The following is a 19,346-nucleotide window of genomic DNA, read 5'->3' as shown; positions in this document are numbered from 1 at the left end:
TCCAGGTGCATTCAGACCTCCAACCGGTCTATTTGTCTTGCACGGTATCTTATAGTGTTTGCATTTAAAGATTTACTTAAGACTTAAGAAATATTTTACCTAACATTCAGATCCCTGGGTTTTCTCATAAAATCAGATGTTTGGGCAACCTGAGTCCAGTATGCCATGAGGTGTGTGCAGCTGAGTTCTGTGACAAGCTTCTCTAGTCACACTTGCTAAAAACTTTAAGGAAGGTCTTATTCAGGAAAGGCCAACATAGTGAGGTTTTACAGGAGAGATGAAAGAGAGACTAAACATAAGAAGGAAGCGTGGAGGGTTGGAGAGATGGCTCAGCGGTTAAGAGCACTGACTGCTCTTCCAGAGGTCATGAGTTCAATTCCCAGCAACCACATGGTGGCTCACAACCATCTGTGATGAGATCTGGCACCCTCTTCTGGCCTGCAGTCACATTTGCAGGTAGAATGCTGTACATAAAATAAATAAATAAATAAATCTTATTGAGTTGGGGATTTAGCTCAGTGGTAGAGCGCTTGCCTAGCAAGCACAAGGCCCTGGGTTCGGTCCCCAGCTCCAAAAAAAAAAAAAAAAAAAAAAAAAAGGAAGGAAGCGTGGGAATTTATAGCCAAGGAGTGGGGTCAGTTCACAAGAAGAAACTGAAGTCAAGAGACATATTATTCTTATTGAGCTGGGAAGAGAGGACTTTGATTAGATAAACAGAATAGCAATGGTAGAGCTTTATTTATTTCTTTTATGAAAAATAGGTTTATAAAGTGAGAACTATAAGGGGTAGTGATAAGAGTACACCTGAAACTTAAAAAAAAAAAAAAAAAAAAAAGTAAAGCCCTATTCTGTCCTCCAGGCTGTCCAGATCCTTACAATACAGCCCGGTCTGACCTCAAACTCACACCAGTGCTCCTGTCTCAGCCTCTGAAAAACTGGGATTTCCAGTCTGTCTAACAGACTCTGCAGTCTTCTTAGTAAAACTGAGCTAATCAAACCAAGGACACACAGAGCCTAACATGGGGGCCTAGTTAGCAAGAGGCTCAGATGAGCCTGACTTGGTTTTGGTCAGGCACTCTTTGCCTGTAACTGATGCTGACTTTGACAAGGCACGCTCTCTCCAGTCCATCAGCCCCCCACCATTCTGTTTGCAAGAGCTCTCATGAGCTGCCCAGCATAGACATCTCAGCCACTATGCTTGGACGACAGAAAGCCACAAGGCCAAAGTAGCATCATGTAACTGTACCCTGCTGCCACCAATGAATCCAAAGTCACCTGTCACTCGACCTACCTCGTCCAACCACCGCACACCCCTTCCTTCCTGTCTCAGGTAAGGGCAGTATCAAAGGGTGGGAGAGGATCTGCTGACGAGAGCAGCTAAGGGTGTTAGAGATCAAAGTACGCTACCTCGGAATTCAGATGTTGACTCGCTAGTGTCATATGTGACTTTATTTGGAGTTAGAGCTTGAAGAGGAGATAAGTAAGCTAGAAGACCTGGGTGGGTCACACGGGTGTGAGGCTAGCCAGGGACAAACAGTAAGATCATGTCTCAAATAAGAAAACAAAGCAACCTAAAATAAAAGGATGCCTTTTTTTAAGGAGATAAATAAGGTTAAGTGGGGCCGGAAGGGAGGCTTCTAATGCAATACAAGTGGTACCTTTTGAAATGGAGGAACTCATGGATAGTGAAGACACAAACTAAGGCCAAAGGCCTCAGAAGTTGCCTCCATCTGTCTGTGAACCCTGGTCAGAGGCTTCAGGAGACCCCTGCCATCTTGGAATTCCAGTCCTCAGAGCTCTGAGAAAGTTCATCTCTGGTGTTTAAACCACACTGTGTGTGGTAGTCTTCCACAATAGCCTGAACACACGACAGCAGCCAGATGCTCTGTTTGTGCCTTCCGTCCACCTCTATTTCCTCCGTCCACCTTTACTTCCTCTGCCTACCTCAACTTCCTCCATCCACCTTTACTTCCTCTCTCACCAGCATAAGCAATTCCCCAGTGCCCAAGGTCATATGGATTAGCTACCAAGAGAAGTTGGTAGTTGTGCCAGTTTGGGCTGTGGGGATAGGAAAGGGGCTGAGATGCCACCAAAGGAATGTGAACCCCTCACTAAACCCTGTGCCAACCCTGTGTGTTCACAGCACAAGGAGCCTATGGAACATGGAACAGACGAAACCCAGGGTATCAGAGCTACACGCCTCCTATGAGCTGGTCGATTGGTTTGAACGGGTTGTTTTGAATCCAGAGATTCAGAGTCTAGCTTAAACAGCCATGGTCAGAGTAACTGCTGTGACATCATTTCTTCATCGGCTTCCTGTGGGTCTTCGCAGGTGTTCTATGTAGGCCTATGCTATCGATACAAAGATAGGTGGTTGCTGATTAACCCCCGAGGGGGCCTAGAGAACTGGGAGAAAGCCAAACTGGCTTCTGCTTTGTCTCTGCATCAACCTCCCAGCTGTTGGATTGGAAATGACTGTGGAGTTTGGATGACTGTGCAGCAGGAGAGGCTGGACAAAGCCCAGGCGGGCTCTTCTGTCCCAGAGGACAGCCAATGGCAATAGGCATCAACCTCAGACTCTAAGTGGAATGAGCAGGGATCTGGAAGTGATCCAGAAAGACTGACTCTCCGATCCCAGACGGCAGGTTTAGAACCACAGCCAGTTACCATTGCGGCCATCTTACTCAGCAAAGAGAATGCTATGGTTTTAGTCAGTAGATAAAAGTGTCAGTCACATAAAGAGTCTGACTGGTGATCTGATCAGCGCTGACAAACCCAGAGCTCAGGGCCAGGCAGAGCACCCGGCTTGGTTAGGTTTCTGTCTACTTCACTCATAAGTGGCATGGCTACTCAGAAGAATATGGAAATACTAGAATTTGAAGGCAGACCGTGGCGGACTTTCAGCTATCTGATGAGGCACAAAAGCTAGTACTGTCTAGTGACTAAAGGGAAACCGGGAGTTATAGTTCAACTTTGCCTCTAGTCCTTGGGTATCTGCATTCACGTAGTATTTGAAAGCCTTAGTGCACACACAATACCAGTCTTCCAAAGCCATGGAGATTTGTGAATAACTTCTAAGAGTTTTGGGCATTTGGGGAGTAGTGTTCCAAACTTCAGTTTGAAAGCAAATTGCTTGGGTCTTTTTAGTTAAGAACCTGGCACCAGGGAGATGAACGGAGATGGAGGACCTCCCTGCCTGCTCTGTCAGGGATCCTCAGTGTAAGAGCCTCCTTTGCTTGTGATTCTGGGAAACTGCTCTAAGGACTGGGAAGGAAAAGGACTGGCCTCAGGAGGGAAACAGGATTTTCTTTAGCAGAAAGGATTTTATATTTGTTTCTATTTCCTCATATTCTCATATAACTCTCAAGAGCCTCACTACCAGTTTGAGATCTCGGTGACTGGGGCACGTTTGTTAACACGGACCCCACGGTTGGGCGATGGAGAAAGAATAAACATTTCCTGGTGTGACAGGTATAAGGGACAGGCCTACAGGGACAGGCTGGGGAGAAGGAAGCACAGGAGAGAGTGGGCGACCCTGCAGAAACCCATTAAAGGAGTGGACTAGAGCTCAACATGGCTTGGCCTCTTGACTGGGGCTAGCTAGTGACCAGCAGTGCTGAGATCCAATAAGAGGAGACAGGGTCAGGGTATGACGTGTTTCCTTAGGAATGTTAACCTGGAGGGTGGATGGGCTGAGGGAGAGAGGGATGGAGGAGAGGGGTGTAGCGGAAAGGCATAGGAACCACATGTAACTGAAGCCCCAGGGATTAGAACTGTAGACTGCGGGACATTCAGGCATGGCAGGGAGGTCCCAGGATGCCTCCTATCTGTATCTACATGTCAACTTTTACTGGAGGGAATTGTTTTCCAAATGAAGAGAGGCTAACTTATCCCAGTGAGGGTATGCATTCTGTGTAGGCGGTTTGCTCTTTTACAGGCGTGGCCAACAACACGGCTTATTTGGAAACTGTGCTTTGTGTACTTGAACTGAGGCTTTGCATGAAGCTCTTGTAGGAAACATTGCAGCCTCATGTCTCCTTTGCTATTGAGATGTCAGGGTAAGCTAAGACCATGCTTAGGTCCTGAAGCAGTCTTAGCGTCTACAAGAAATGGTTCTGTCCCAAGAAGTTCTTCTCAGATTACTAGGTTCCAGATCTATGATGAGCTTTGGGGGTGTTGTTGGGGGACCAGGGAGTCCTAAAAAACAAAAACCATGACATCTCTTTACCCAAAGGAAGCGAAGGGGTGTGGCTGCACGTTGGCTCATCATTTCTTGTCTCTGATTTCAGGGCTCAGGAAGGCTGAACTGGATAGAAAATGAAGGAAGGACAGCTCTTGTCAATACAGACCTCATCTATTATGTCCACAGCCTCTTGGAAGTGTCCCCAGGCAAGACTGCCATCAGCACTTGACTCAAAACACATGGACAGAGTTCACTCAGAGCAGGGATTCATTAATAAGGGAAAGTTTTTATCCCTCTTCCGCTGTAGGGAGAGCAGCTTTCTGGAAGTCACAGGGCTTAGGGGGAATCTGAATCATGTCTGGTAAGGGGAGGGACGGAGGCACATCTCCAGAAGTCTGCACAAAAAAGTAAGACTGTCCGGGGCAGCCACAGTTAGCTGTTTTATCTTCAGAGTATCAGGCAGAGCAGGCCATTCCTTTTAACTCACTCTTCTCTCTCAGAGCCACTAGCTGCTAACAGTATGTAGAGAAACGTGTGGAGTTAATTGGTCCTCCCCGTTATGCCTTGCTTTCAAAGAGGTCTCCCTCCCTCAGCACTGCTCCACAGAGATCGCTGATATATGCCAAGGGATCCAATGGGGGAGGTATATGCAAGGAGTGGCTATGAGAGGAAACCCATGTCAGTACACTGAGGCAGATGCTTGTGTGGTCACTAGTATATCGAGTTCTTCTCTTCAGGGGAGTTTGACCTCTCCTGCTCCCTTCAGGTGAGGCTGCATGAGTGCAAAGTCCAGGAGAAGAGGCCTGTGTCATTTCTTGGGAGGAGACCTCAACTACCAGTGATTTTTATTTTTCCTTTTAAACACATGTGTGCATGCACATGCGTACACACACACACACACACACACACACACACACACACACACACACACACACACACGATGTCCTGGAACTGGAGTCACAGGTGTGAGCTGCCTACTGTGGGCCCTGGGATTTGAACTTGCATCCCCTGGAAGAGCAGCCAGTGCATTTGGTCAGTAAGGCGTCTGCTCAGCCTCTTGATGCCTTTTTAAATCCCCATCCCAAAGTGGCCCTGTGAAAGGCATGCTGACACTCAAGTCACCACCTGGAGGGGAGCATGTCCAGAGTCTCTCACGCTCACACAGACTTTTAGTCCCTGGTTTTGGGGCAGTAAAATCAACTCTGTCTTGATTTATACTTGGCGATTTGTTGATTTTCTTTCCTCTCAGGTCTCTATGGGGTGCTAGAAAAGACGCGCTTCATCTGATTTCTGTCTTCAGCAGAATTCAGAGACGCTGGTGTGTTTTCTTTCACTCTGGCATATTCGGCTGAGAATTCTGATGGGTCCTTCCTTCTATCTGAGAAGAGACCCTCTGGTGTTGAAGTGTGAACTCTTTAGTGAAGGGTGGTCCTTCCGCAGCTATGGAACCAAGTGATGCCCATGAGACTGAAAGCACAATGCTTGACACTCCTGGGTAGTGCTGAGACCCGGGATCAGTCTTTGGAATCAGACACTTTGGACTTCCTCCCCATTATCTACACCCTCACCCTCTGTCTCTAGACAGAGACAACTGCCTCTTTGGGCAGTTTTGAGGCGTTGACAGTCATTCTTTTGCAATCCTGACTAGGCAACTTCGTTTTACTCATAGCACATGTTTAAAAGACAACACGCATAGTGTTTGCCACTTCGGCATCAATCCAGACCTTCTTCTGAATCTTCCCCAGGATGGAAGTTCCCCCCCCCCAGAGAGGTTTATATACATAACAAAAATGACATCATCAAATCAAAGGAACAGAAATACAAGATACCTCACTAGCACATCCTGGGCACCCCAGGTTCTCAGCTGTGCCCTCTCTCCTGTGCAGCTTTCTTGCATGTGCCTCCCAGTATTTTAGTAGTGATGGGAATGAAGAAGGTGACAGTAATACTTCTGTTCTCTTCCTTATGCCCAGGCTCAAGCCTTGTGCAGCCACTACTCAGGGCACGGGATCTAACCAGCAGCGTCTCTTCTGTAACTATGTAGAAAATGATTACTAGTGTCTATAGAATTGGGTGTTTAGCGTCATGCTGAGTACATCAGTGAACAGGGAAGGAATAAGAGAGGCTGCAGTAGCTTTGAACAGAAATATTACATAGGCAAAGGGCTCAGGTTCAAGTCCCCACTCTGTCTTTTCTGCCATGGGATTGACCTCTCTTGCCTTGGCCTGTTAGTATAGAAGGGACACTGTGACAACCAACCTCACCAAACTGCAGAAAGGACTGGGACTGAGTGTGCACAGTGCTAGGTGTGAGCTGTCGTAGTGTCCAGGCCTGTGCCAGCAGTACAGCATATGGGGACCCTCAGAGCAGCAGAGGATTGGCTGGCTCTGTCAACCCCTGGGTATACAGTTCTCAGAGATTCCTAGGCTCAAAACCAAAATCAAACCAAACGAGAAACCAATAGGAGGGAAGCCACCAAGCCACTGTGGGTTAGGAGACGGCTCTCTCTGCCCTGATACTTCTCAGTCACTTTCGAGGGAGGGATCCATTTTAAGATAAGGAGCGCTCCACTTTTCTCTTTCAGTTTAGTCAAAATGAAGAGGGACCCAAGTAAGAGTGGTGGAGAATAAACATCTTCCTGAAGGTGGAGACAATCTTAGTTTGCTCACTTACCTTGAGGTTCACGGGTGACGTTCTCGTAATAAAGCACGGCTTGACATGAGAAAGGTTTATGCTTATCTACTCATTTTCTCTTTCAAGCCAAAGGTATCTATTGATGCCGAACCCAAAACATATATATGAATGTGTGTGTCCATGTGGTGTGTGTGTGTGTGTGTAAATACTGGAGGAAATGTGTCATCAAAAGAGACTAAAAAGATGCAGCTCTTGCCAGATCCAAAGAAAGGAAGGAAGGAAGGACAGAGAGACCCTCCTAAGAGCTACTGTCACTGGGTAACATCCTTGTGGCTTTTCTAGCCTGAAAATGGCTGCCTACATATGCAAAACTGAATTAGTCTGATAAGGGGAAAGTGAAGCCACATACCAGGGGCATGAAAAGATGAGTAAGGAGGGAGAGAGAGATGGTGCTGTGGAGAGGCTGTGTGGAAAGGACCCAACTAGCTTTGCTCACACTCAGTTGAAACACATTTGTTGGCCCGCCAGAGCAATTTGGGAAGCACGAAAAGAGAAGAAATCTCTACCTTCCTCTCAACCTGGCATTGCAGACAATCCGGGAAGAGTCAACCTGGTAAGAATCCTTATGTACTGCTCTTTGTCAGTTTGTCCAAGGATCTCATCTACGAGCTCAAGAGAAGTGTCTCAGCCTCCTAATGCGGGATGCTAGAAACTGTAGGCAAGACACATTGGTACTTTTCCCTCTCCCCCAAAAGGACCTCTACGGCAAAGGACAGATTAGTGAGAGAAAAGCGTGCACATCTTTCTCATGTTTTATGTGACGTAGAGTCATATAAAATGGAGACCCAAAGAAGCAGGGAAGAGTCTTTGTTTTTTTGTTTGTTTGTTTTGTTTTTTGTTTTTTTTTCTTTTGTTTTGTTTTTGAAGGAGAGTGGGCAGAAGCATGATGGAAGGATATGCAGGCACGATCTAAGGGCAGTAAACTTGCTGCTCTATATTCCTCTCTTCATCACCGGCCTCTGAGAGATAAGAACATTCCTTTCCTCAGGGCCCAGGGAGGGTAGTTCTAGGCTGAAGTCTTTATGACCTACTTCAGGGGGGAAGCTGGTCAGGTTTTATGAGCTGCTCAGGGGAGAAGGAGAGAAGGGGGCAGCCATCGATCTTCCTCCTGTTGTTTCAGTACACAGGGGGCTAGTGCCTGTGACATCTCCTCACCATTTTCTCCAATGCTTCTCTGCTGTCTTAAGTTAGCCAATTCCAGTCATAACAATGCACCAGAAAATTTAAAACTGAGCTTGGTTTGCACATGGAACTATTGAAAAAAAAACACAAGTTCTCAAAAATGTTCCTCAGTCGGAGGAAGTACATGACTTCAGCTGGAGCGTCTACCTCAGCAGGCTCTTCCAGAACTCTACCACGCCTCCCGGCCCCCTCCTGTCCCGGCCCCCTCCTGTCCTGGCCCCCTCCTGCCCAGCACGCCTGCTGGCTCCTCAGGAACTCAGCTCCAGCACAGCAAGACACCTCGACATCATCCACCACGAGACTCCGTCCTATTTTGTTGTAAGGTTATTAGAATGAGTGTTCTTGTGATTCACTTACTGAGGGGAGCATATGTTCTGTTATTTTATTTTGTTGTTTTTTTTTTAAGATTTGTTTATTTTATGGAGGTGAGCACACTGTCCCTCTCTTCTGACACACCAGAAGAGGGCAACAGATCCCATTATAGACTATTGTGAGCCACCATGTGGCTGCTGAGAATTGAACTCAGGACCTCTGGAAGAGCAGTCAGTGTTAAGCACTGAGCCACCTCTCCAGCCCTTCTTTATACTGTTATAGGCTCAGCAATTCCTACTGTTTAGGCAGAGGCAGTCTTTCACCACTCGCCCCTCGGTTTTTGCATAGCACTCTTTTGGGCAGCAACAGGAGGCAGGGAATGAGATATACTCCATACACTAGCTCCTGTGACATTTAAAATCCCCCAAGGGAGAGCAGGCACAAAGTGAGTCTACACTTTGGGGTCACTAACAACTTAGATGACAGGTTGCCAGAGACTGGAAAGTTTGTTGTTAACATTTTTTTATAGCTGGATATAGTGGTGTATCCCTTTAATCCCAGTACTCAGGAAGAAGGGGTTCAGACTGCTTGATCTATACAGTGAGTTTCAGGCCAGGGTGCTACAGTGAGTGTAGAAAGACCATGTCTTAATAAAATAATTTTATCATTATCCTTTTTTTCTTTCTCTCTTTTTGGGGGGGGGGGGTATGTGCAATGTGTATGTGTAGAGAGAGGTCAGAGGACAACCTTGGGGAATTGGCTCTTTCCTTCTGACGTGTGGGTTCTGGGTATCAAATTCAGGTCATCGGGCTTAGTGGCAAGTGTCCTTACCAGCTGAGCCACCTTGCCAGCCCTGGGGAGATTCAAACTTTGACTTTGAAGGGGCTTAAGTCCCCAAACATTGCACTGAACCAGCTCAATCTAATACTTCAGCTAGGAGCCTCAGGGCAGTGGGAACTGGTGGGCTGGACGTCCAAGGGAAGGGACTGAATTACCCCATGGGCCACCAATTGATTTATTTGCTAATTGAGTGGTCCAGCTTTGGGTTTCAGCTCTAAAGAAATCTCTTCATCCTTTATTAAATACTGCAAGACTCTCACTCTTTGTTCTGCAAGGCTATGTACAATATAGCAGTGGAACGTGGATTTATACTTACAATAGTCACGCCACTAGTGACCTTCCAAACAACACTAGTACCATGTGCTCCCTGCTTCCAAGTGGGGTCTGAGCCTGTCGGTGAGTCCTGAGGCCATCGACCTCCCTCTGACCTGAGGGCAGACCCCCACATCCATGGCTGCCTTCATGGTTTCAATATTTCACTTGTGAATCAGTTACCCCGGTTCTTTGTACACCTATTCTTTTTATTTGCTGGACAATACTTTATTCGGAAATGTTCCCTTTTGTAATTACAAATCTTGTTAGTCCCCCTCCTCCTCTCCCTAGGGGGATTGTGGGTTTTAATTAATTAATGTGGCTAAACCGCTTTGAGGTGCATGGTTGAAAGGTGCTGTGTAAGTGCAAATTATTATTATGGCTGCTGACATCCCACGGTGGTGGAGCCGCTAGCCTCCACATCTAGAGACCGGACAAAGGCTTCTTCATCTTCACCTTCCCTTCCAGGTCTGAAATCACTGTTACCATCTCAACAGCAATCAGCCAATTAATCCTCATTATGTTGGCTTCCGTTTCCTTTTTTCCAAGCAGCAGAGTCCTGTTTCATTTCACAAATCACATCCCATCAGCACTAGACAAAGGTCACAGTATCCCTATGGCCTTTCTTGGCCTAAAAGGAGAAAGAAAGGGGTTGGGGGGAGAAGAAAAAGAAAGGGAAAGTTAAAAGAAAATGTTGTCATGAAATGCACTAGCTTCCCACTAGTAACCTAAACAAAGCTGTCCCTGCTTCCGCCCTCCCCTCCCACAGAGCCAACCATTGCACGCCCCAGAGATATCCAGAAATGGCCCAGTCAGGGTTAAGGTCCAGCAACTCTGGCTTTGACTGCCGAGAACCACAGACAAAAGGGGAAGTCTATCTGCACTAGGTGGGGCAGGATCATCCAAAGACACAGGAGACCCTCTTTGGCTTTGGTACCCCCAAGTTTCTCCTGAGAAAGTCAGCTGCCTTCTGTGGCCCCAGGAAACCCTCACAAAGGCCTGAGCGTGATTTAGACGTTGTATGTTACACCTAGCCCACCACAGCCCTTAACAAATGCTCAGGACTTCCACTGTGATGATAACCATTGAAAGCAGCCCCGTAGGGGAGACTTGGCCTCTCATAGGGACGCTGCTGACCAAAACACTCCTTACAAGGTTGTGCCTCAGGCCCTTTGTTAGAGTGGTTGCGGGCAAGCCTCAGGGGGTCCTGTCTTCATCTGCCTCCATTTATCCTCCCTATTGAAGGGCTCCTTCAGGACATTGGTCAGTCTCTGTGGGAAATGATTTGAAGAGCAACAAAAGAATTTAGGCCCTTTGAGGGGGGGGGTCTTCAGAATTCAGTAAACATCTGGAGTGGAAGGCCAGGTTCTCAAGCACTCTAGCTGGGGAGGTGTCAGAAGAGAGAAAGAGCCCTGTGCGCAAGGCCAGAGCACTTAGTTCTTTGCTGACAGTTGTTGTCCAGAGGCACAGAGGCCTCAGGAGGTCGATGGAAAAATTTTCAATAGCTGCTCCCCTATTTGTCCGTGAGCGCTGTTCACTCTCTGCGGGTTCCAGGGCGCTTGGGAGGAAATGGGAGTTTCGCATGGTCAGTGAGCAGTGGGTGAGGGACGGGCTGATTCGGTATGAATTGTGAAAGAAAGCAAGGTTGTGTAAGCCTGTCCGGGTAGCGGCTCAGCATTTCTGTCACCCTTGAGGTTTGTAAAGCAAGGTGACTTACTGGATTCTCAAGGCGAAGACGAAGACGCTTTAATTGATGAATTCAATGAAAAAACAGAAAGAAAGAGGAGGAGGAAGCGTGAAGCGATTTGCATTTCATCACATGGGTGAGAGTCAGGACCTGAACTCTTGACTCTCAATGTTCCTTTATTGTTGAATCAATCCATTTAGAACACATTAGTCAGCATGATTCAACATTTGTCACTAATCAGCGTGAGTGCTAGAACGAACCAGCATTCCCCAGAGTCTCCAAATCTATTCTCAAACGGCAAAAGAAACTGGCCCCTGTCGAGGACAATGGGATTCACCAGCTGAATCCAGTTCAAGTCCCACAGGCTCTCAGGCGCCTTGCCTAGTCATCTGAAGCTAGAAAGACTCTCTCTCTTTCCCCCTTTCAAGCCCCACTGGTCAAACCTGTGCAACAGGTGTCAGTTTGTTTTTGATTAAATTTATCTAACTACATCTTCTCTTGAGCTAAAAAGAGGGGACTTTTCTCCCCTCCCCCACGTCCTCCTCTGCATCAGGAGCACCTAGCTTTGTAAACAATAGGTGTTCAGCTAGCATGCTCTGAACCGAACTAACCACTGCAGAACTTAAATCATACTCGGGGAAGAACGGCGAGTCCTTTCGGAAGGGATTTTTGAAGAAAATCAACAATCTGAATTGATTTAACATCTTTGGGTATTATTACCTGGGCATCTTAACAAATGCAAATGATGAACTCAGTGAATGACTTCCAGATTCTACCCGAGGAGCACACTGCCAGCCTAAGTATAGTCCAGGTCTTAGAAGAAAGGCTTTTCTTCTCTAGCCGTCTTTCAACTAATGGTTTGTTCGAAGTTTAAAGAAAACCAAAGTGTTTAGTCTGTGACTTTGGACTCAAGTTCATTCTCTAGTTTCTTCCTTCCATACTAGTTAAAACACATACTGAAGTTTCTGTTTAAAAGACTGGGGCGGGGTTGGGACGGGATTCTTGGTAGAGTAGCAGACTGTTGTGTCTTAGCCTGCTGTAGTCTCTGAAACCAACGAGAGACGGAAGTTTTGGTAATTCAGTTTATATGTTGCACTTCAGGCTGTGAGAGCCCTAGGATCTGTACTGTTGTACCCTCAGTCTCTGTAACTGGCCTCTGAAGGGGGGTGTCCTTGAAACACCTTTCTATCCTAGTAGTAGAGCCCCCCTCATCTGCTTGGGCACACGACTACTCAGACTATTAACATGTTCAGATGTTCTTGTCGAGCATTTCATCGATGGCGTGGCCCACATCATATAAGCAGAAATAAAGTGTGCAGCTTCTGGGTAATTGTCCTTGAAGGAAGAAGAATGTGTTCCCTCTCGTCTCACCAATTATTCATCAAACTCAAATCTTGCTGTTGGTGGAGGATGTGATGCTGAGCTGGGCCAAGACAACAATGGCCGTATCAGCCAATAGACTAGGTCCCTGAACAAACATGCCGGCCTCAAGCTGCATTCCTCCACAGTGCTGTGTGAGAAAGCAGGAGTCCTCTGAGCTGTGCAGCACTGTTTAATGTAGGGGTTATACCCAGTGAAGTTACTGTCCAACTGCCCTTGAGAATTTCTCAAGGGATCATTAGATCAGTATGACTGATGTATCTTTATCTTAGGATATCAAGATGTAAGATTTATGCTGGCCTGAAGTTTATCCACAGAGGTCCAGCACCTGAGAGCTAAGTGGCTACAGGGCTTGTTGTGGCAGGGGAGGGCCCGAAGGCATGAGTTTCCTAAGCCTTGGGCCCAGGCTGGATGCTTGGAAAGGGCTCCAAACCCACTCTGGGGGCGGTGGTTGTACTTCACCTGTTGGATCCCCTTCCTTACCCGAAGAAGAAAGGGGTGGGTCAGACTCCAAGGTTCTTAAAGGAAATGTGTGTATAGCTAACTTTAAGCAGGGAAGTAATTCTCAGCAGAAACCACCTAAGTAGACGGCAGAAGCTCCCACATGCTGTGTAGATCTTGTTAGAGGACAGGAAGGCTTCCATTCTAAAGGCGGAATTGACAGAAGAACAAATGGGCTGGGAAAATCAGCAAAAGCCTCCCGATGACATGCACTGCACAGAAACCGGTTCACTACCTTCTCTTCAGAGGGGAGTTCATGTGGAACGGTGGAGAAGAAACCTTCAGAGCCTCTGGAAGCCTCTGCACTTCTCAGCAATTCGTAGAGAAGCCTCATGCCTGTCTACCAAGAGATTGGTAAGGGGACCCATTGCCCTAAAATAATCAAAATTTCAAAAAAGGGACGGGGGAGGGGAGACTGAAGAAATGGCTCAATGGTTCATTCAGAGTCACTGCTTTTGCAGAGGACCCAGGTTTGACTCAGCACCCACATGGTCACTCACAACCAGATGAAACTCCAGTTCCAGGTGACCGGACGCTCTTCTGGCTTCCTCAGGCACGGGGTATGCTTGTTGTGCAGAGGCACACATGCACATAGAATAAAAATAAGTAAATCTTTATAAAAATGTTCATGACCAGGAGAGTGGGATTGTGCGCAGTGGGTATGGCTGCCTGAGGTAAAAGAACTCTGAGTCACATATGTCAGCGTAGATATGTCCTGGAAACATGTTAAGGGGCAAAAGAAAAGTTGTAAAATGTGCGAGGTAAACCATTTATGCAACTTCTAGAATGTGCTCCAGAAGAAGTCATTCCATGTGGCGTCACATCTAGACAGGAAAATGTTCAAGAACAGCAGGGAAGGAGGTGCGGTGCCAGAGAGATGACTCTGTGAACTGAGGTGTATGGGGGTGTGGGGTTGGCCTGGGGGCTAGCCTTAGAGAATTGAGCTTTGCTAAGTCTTAGTCTCATATGTAAAATAAAACGAAACCAAGGGGAATTTAAAGTCTAGGTACTAGATATATGTAAAACTCATGTTTTATGACTTCTGTATTGTTCTGTATTAAAAACTGTTTTCAGGCTGGGTCAGTAGAGCTTCATCAGTACTTGGCAGGCCAGGGACACAGGGACAGCTCTGCCTTCTTCTCCATGACCTCTGGGAGGAGATTAGCACTGTTGCTCCACCAAACCCCAGGGCTCTTGGCCCAGTCATGAATGTTGGGTTGTGCCAGGTATATGGGATATGTTTGCTATGCACTTCTGTACCCGGATGGAAAGATGTTGAGAAGTTTTAGTGTCATTTTGGGTCCAGGAGGCCAAAAAAGAAACATTTAGATAGACTACGGATTGCAAATGAAGGCTAATAAACCCACAAGGCAGTATCTAGGGGAATGAATTCTTCCGTATTGTCTCCCAGGTGACTTAGGACTAAGGAAATGGGGTTGGAGACGTTAACCCAAGCTGGTGACAAGCCTTCAGAGCAGATTAATATCTTTCCCCATAAGCTTCCAAAGGTGCTCAAAGTATCTTTGACGGTAAAAACTGAGCAAGAAAGCAGAGACACTTGAGTGTCGGGGTCTCAGAAGAAACAGCTGTTGATGCCTGTGTCTACCTTCTCAGGAGCCGTGTCCGGGTGGTCCGGTCTCCTTTCATGTGCTCAGCTTACCTCAGCTCCTTCAAACCCAGACTAGTACAGGACAGCACAGAGCCAAATGTCACGCTAGAGCCTGGTGCTGTAAAAACAATGGAAGACATACAAAACTCTGTCTCACTGGGCAATGAAGCTGTCTTCTGTCCTGCTTAAAACAACTTGGCTTTCTGCTTTCCCAACCACTTCCTGGATTCCTGAGGAAAGGAGAGTGCAAGGCGAAGCAGTAAACAGCAGGCCTAGTCATCCGTCCCCTCCACTCCCTGGGCCAGCTTCCTCCTTGGAAGGTCCTTCATCCACTCATAGGCCCCAAGAACATAGGGCTGGCTCTAGGAGGCCAGCTGGCCTCTCCAGCCTGCACCAGCCCCTCTACCCCCAGCATCAGCAGCACACGAGGCTGCTTCCCATCTCAGCTCTCATCCCAGCTCTGTTCCTGGTGGCGCATTTGGAGCTCACTGAGACCATGGGCATGTAGGTCAAATTGGAGTTGCCTGTAAATTCTCTCTTCCCCTTTGTAGCCTGGTGCTCTGACACCCACTCCATTAAAACTCATCCCCCAAATCAAGGTTTCCCTCCCACCCCTGTCTCCCAGGCACCTCTGTCTCCCAGGCACCCCTGTCTCCCAGGCATCAGTCCAGGCACCTCTCTGCCTCGCTCAGCCCCGTGCAAATATTTCTACTTGGTAGTACTGAGGCTTCCACAAAGGGGCTTCCGTAGAGGGGGGAAAGGAAAATCAGATTCACAGTTCCTTTCCATTCCCAACATCCTTCTCTAGGTTGTACAAAGGACTGAGCTCTCCCTCTGACTCCACCTGGCCCCCTGCTAGAGGCCAGGGCTGGAAGCTGGTGAGCACTGGGAGCTTTGCTCCCTCTCCTTTGGGGCCTAAGTATTTCCAGGGCCTAGGCCTAGATCGAGGAGGCAGAATCGCAGACAAATGCAGGGCAGACAAAGAAGATGCAAACAGGATGGTATTACCATGTTAATGGCTTCAGTCCAGCAGCCTCCTGAAGATGCCTGGGAGGGCGGTTTTCTTTCTTTTACTTTTTCTTTTCTTTCTTTCTTTTTGGCCATAGGAGAATAGTTCCGCTTTCTATTTTACGACAACAATAGCACGGACTGGCTCCTTCAACTGTTTCAAAAAGCAGCTTGAGAACTCTCTAACCAGCCTCTTGGTCTCTCCAGCCTGCCCTTTCATTGTCTCTCCCATGCCAGCGAACAAAGAGGAGGCCGGTGTCAGGCCCCCAGTTGCCTGCCGCCCGCGCTCCGCATCCTAATCCTTGAGAACTCGTGAGGGGAACGCCCTGTGGAGCTGGTCAATCACTTCTTGCCTTCACCTTTCATTCTCTCCCTCCGCTGTGCACAGAGAGCTTCAGGTATTAGGAATCTTTGGGGTTTGCAGAGGGATAAAAGGCACCGAGGCACCATTCCCACGGTCACTCACAGCCCCACCCCCAGAGCAGCCAGCGTGAGCTAACTGTGCTTTCCCACCACTCCAGCCTGGCTCTCTCCTACAGGCTGACATGAAGCTACAATGGCACCTGCCATTCTCTTAGTGATGGCCTAGGACCTGCCCCAGCCTCCTAGCGAACCTTCCCACCACCCTCCTCTGGGCCCGGCAGGCATGAACTGCAGGTTCAGGAGCTGCGCGCTCCCTTTGGCTGTCTAGCCAGAGCAGCCCCTCCCCACCAGGAAAGCTTAACAGCAGGCACCTCCAGGTTGTTAGACAGGGAGCAAGGATTCTCTGCTTTAAACCTGGGGACTATGCAGGTCTTTCAGCAGGCTTGTCTGCTAAGATGTGGTTCAGCCTGTGGTGATCTCAAGGGAACAACTGTACTGAGAGGAGAGACAGAAGTATGTGGTCTTCCAGGAAAAGCGGGTACATGGAAGTCTAGAGGTTTTTAGAGGTGGCTGAGGTTGCCCACTGCAGTCCAAGCCACAGGTCACTGTGGTCTACAAAACACAAGTCACCATGCACATATATACACACACGGACTGGATATTGTATGTAAAGACCCAGGGCATGTGATATAACCTGATAATTTCTGGTTCTCCTTCCTCGCATCTCCCTCCACTTCCCTTTCTTGCTCTGCGATGGTTCTTATGCGCCAGTTTCATTACTGCTTGATAACAGATTACTGTACGGTTCCTAAAAGCTGGGGCCCCAGAGACTTTTCTCAGCGTTACGGCTGGAACTGAAAACCAAGCCCTCTTTCCAATAAAATGAGGCTCTCGGATTTTCTGGGGAGAACAGCTCCAGTCCCTCCCATCCCCCAGAAGAGTCAGGAGTGGCTGAGAGGATGTAGGTTTAGAGCCATTGCTGATGGGGGTGGGGAAGGGGAAGGGGTGGGGAGAAGAAGAGCAGGGCTCCCTCACAGAGTGGAGTGCTTCTGGGGGAACAGCCTCAAAAGCAGCCAGTGAGGTTTGGAGCTCCTCCCCTGAGAGTGTTTTTATTGGTTGGGGGAGGGGGGACTCTGCATCCTAATATTTTCTTGAATTCTTTTCTTTCCTGGACACATTGATTCAGGTCCATCCCCTTCAGTAACATACTTTCTTAGCTGGTTTTTAGTTTCTTCTGTAGCTGTATTTATTATTCCTATTAATTATTATTATTAGTGTGTATGTATGTATATGCCCAGGAACATACATGACATAGCAGGCATCTGGAAGTCAGAGGACAACTTTGGAGACTTGTTCTTTTCTTCCACCTCTTGTTTTTTCCTTTTCCTTTTTTAGATTCTATTTCATGTATAAGAATATATTGCCTGCATATATGTATGCACACCACATGTATGCCTGGTATCCGGAGAGGCCAGAAGAGACATCAATTGGAATTGGAGTCACAGATGGTTTTGAGCTGCCAGTGAGTGTTGGACATCACACCTAGGTCCTCTGCTCGAGCAGCTGTCACTTCTAACCGGCTAGCCTCTCTACCTTGTTTCTGAGAAGCAGGCAATTGATAAATTTGGAATGAGATAGATAGTGGGGCAATTTTTTTGGTCAGGTTAGGAGAATTAATCTCTTGCTATTTCTGCCATGCATATATAGTCCAGGCTAGCCCAGCTTCAGGGTTATCCTCCTGTGTTTGCCTCTCATCTTTTCATAGGATGTTTGCACTACATCTGGTTGGGTTTTCTTTTGTTTTTCCTTTTCTTTTTAATGTGGGTTCTGGGAATTAAATTCCCGCAGAGTTTGTGGGGCTTGTGAGGCCCTTTTGGCTTTTGACCTCCACTCACCAACTGTATATCCAGTTTCTATTCTTCTGTAAATAATTCCCCTTTCTCATCTAAATCATGGCCTTAGGAATGAACTGGAGGGAGGTAACCAGTGAATCTGGTCCCTGCCGACACCCCTGACTGATGTTACCCACTTTAGACAAGCTTGGAAATGCTTCACAGGGAGGCTTCCAGCCCAAGCTCTCTGGGCAGAACAGAGTCTTTTCTTCCTGAATTTCGCTTGCAGTCTTCCCTTCGACTTTCTGAAATCTTCATCTAAATTTTCTGTTTACTAGGCTACTAATCTTTTAAGACAGCTTCAAAAAATGAGGCACTCAAAACCCACCCAGTGTACTGGGTAAATATGAGCCCAGCTCTCTGTCTGCGTATTAGTCATACACCCTTACAGGGTATGTAACAAAGGGGCCTGCTGTTTGCTTTGCTTAATCTGGTCTTAAAATCTCTACCTCTTTGTCAGAAAACAATATTTGCAATTGTAAAAAAAAAATATTTACCAAGGAACTTGGATAGCATAAGTCAGAGGCTAAGAGCCAAAGGTCAGCGGTTCTTACCCCAAATTTTTGTCGACCTGAGAGTCTCCCGCAGTGGGGCTCAGTGGCACCACACAAATACCCTGCTTGAGAGTCCATTAAGAAGCAGGCATTTTGGAGGGGGAAGAAAAGGGTGGGCTACAGCCTATCCCTCATCCAGAAGCATCCTGCTCCTCCATCCTGGTCCTGCTGCACCTCCTTGGGGACACAGAGCAACTGACTGCCCTGTTTTACAAACCTTGTGGGGTGGGGTGGGGGGGACTCCAGTTCATAAAAGCCAGCAGGGCCGACATTCCTCCCATGCAAAGCAAAGGCAAAAGGCCCTTTATGGTTCAGGGCAGATGGTCATCTATGCATCCCTGTGGGTAGGGACTCTGCCCTGACAGTGGGGGTACAAATGTGACTCCCAAACACTTCTTAATCCATGGAGGAGTTTTAGACAGTTCACTGGAGAGGCGAATCATCTAAGCCTTGAATTTACTTTTGTAAGTAAATGATGTTCTGAAAAGACGTGGCAACATCGAGAGCCTCTCTTAACCAGGGTACAGAGCATCTAGGATCGAAGATCTGCTCATCAGTAAGGCCAGGTTTTATCCAGTGGAGCTCTGCTTTGAGCAGGAACCTGGCTCCTTTCAAATCCAGAGACCATGATATCATAGAGTACAAGCTAGAAGAAGTATCTTTGGGATTTCAGCACAGGGAAGTGGTGGTCCAGGGATTCCCCCACACAGCCCTGCAGGTTGTGGGCTTAGAAGGGAGATCTTTGCCACACTGGAGAAGGGAGATAACTTTGCACGGTTCAAAGCTGCAAAGGAGACAGTGAGACAAGTTCTCACAATCAGAAGTGTTC

At 47.5% G+C, this 19,346-nt stretch overlaps 1 protein-coding gene and 1 long non-coding RNA gene across 15 annotated transcripts in view; one reads left to right on the top strand and one right to left on the bottom strand.

Moving 5' to 3' along the window:
• Window positions 1-9,711: 9,711 nt before the first annotated feature.
• Window positions 9,712-19,346, bottom strand: part of Rad51b (RAD51 paralog B) — a 536,958-nt gene continuing 527,323 nt past the window's right edge. For all 13 annotated transcript variants that reach the window (XM_087554290.1, XM_087554282.1, XM_087554280.1 and 10 more), the window contains 1 exon segment: window positions 9,712-10,154. In XM_087554290.1, coding sequence (XP_087410416.1) covers window positions 10,138-10,154 — 17 coding nt within the window. In that variant the 3' untranslated portion in view covers window positions 9,712-10,137.
• The window catches only part of LOC134479406 (uncharacterized), a 34,037-nt gene continuing 27,417 nt past the window's right edge, over window positions 12,727-19,346 (top strand). For both annotated transcript variants that reach the window (XR_015623161.1, XR_015623158.1), the window contains exon 1: window positions 12,727-13,445. This is a non-coding gene — a long non-coding RNA (uncharacterized LOC134479406). The remainder of the gene's footprint in view (window positions 13,446-19,346) is intronic.

Source organism: Rattus norvegicus, chromosome 6 (assembly GCF_021556685.1).
Source record: "Rattus norvegicus strain SHRSP/BbbUtx chromosome 6, alternate assembly SHRSP_T2T, whole genome shotgun sequence".
Taxonomy (NCBI): domain Eukaryota; kingdom Metazoa; phylum Chordata; class Mammalia; order Rodentia; family Muridae; genus Rattus; species Rattus norvegicus.
Note: the sequence above shows the minus strand (reverse complement) of the source record. Positions and strands in the feature narration are given on the sequence as shown.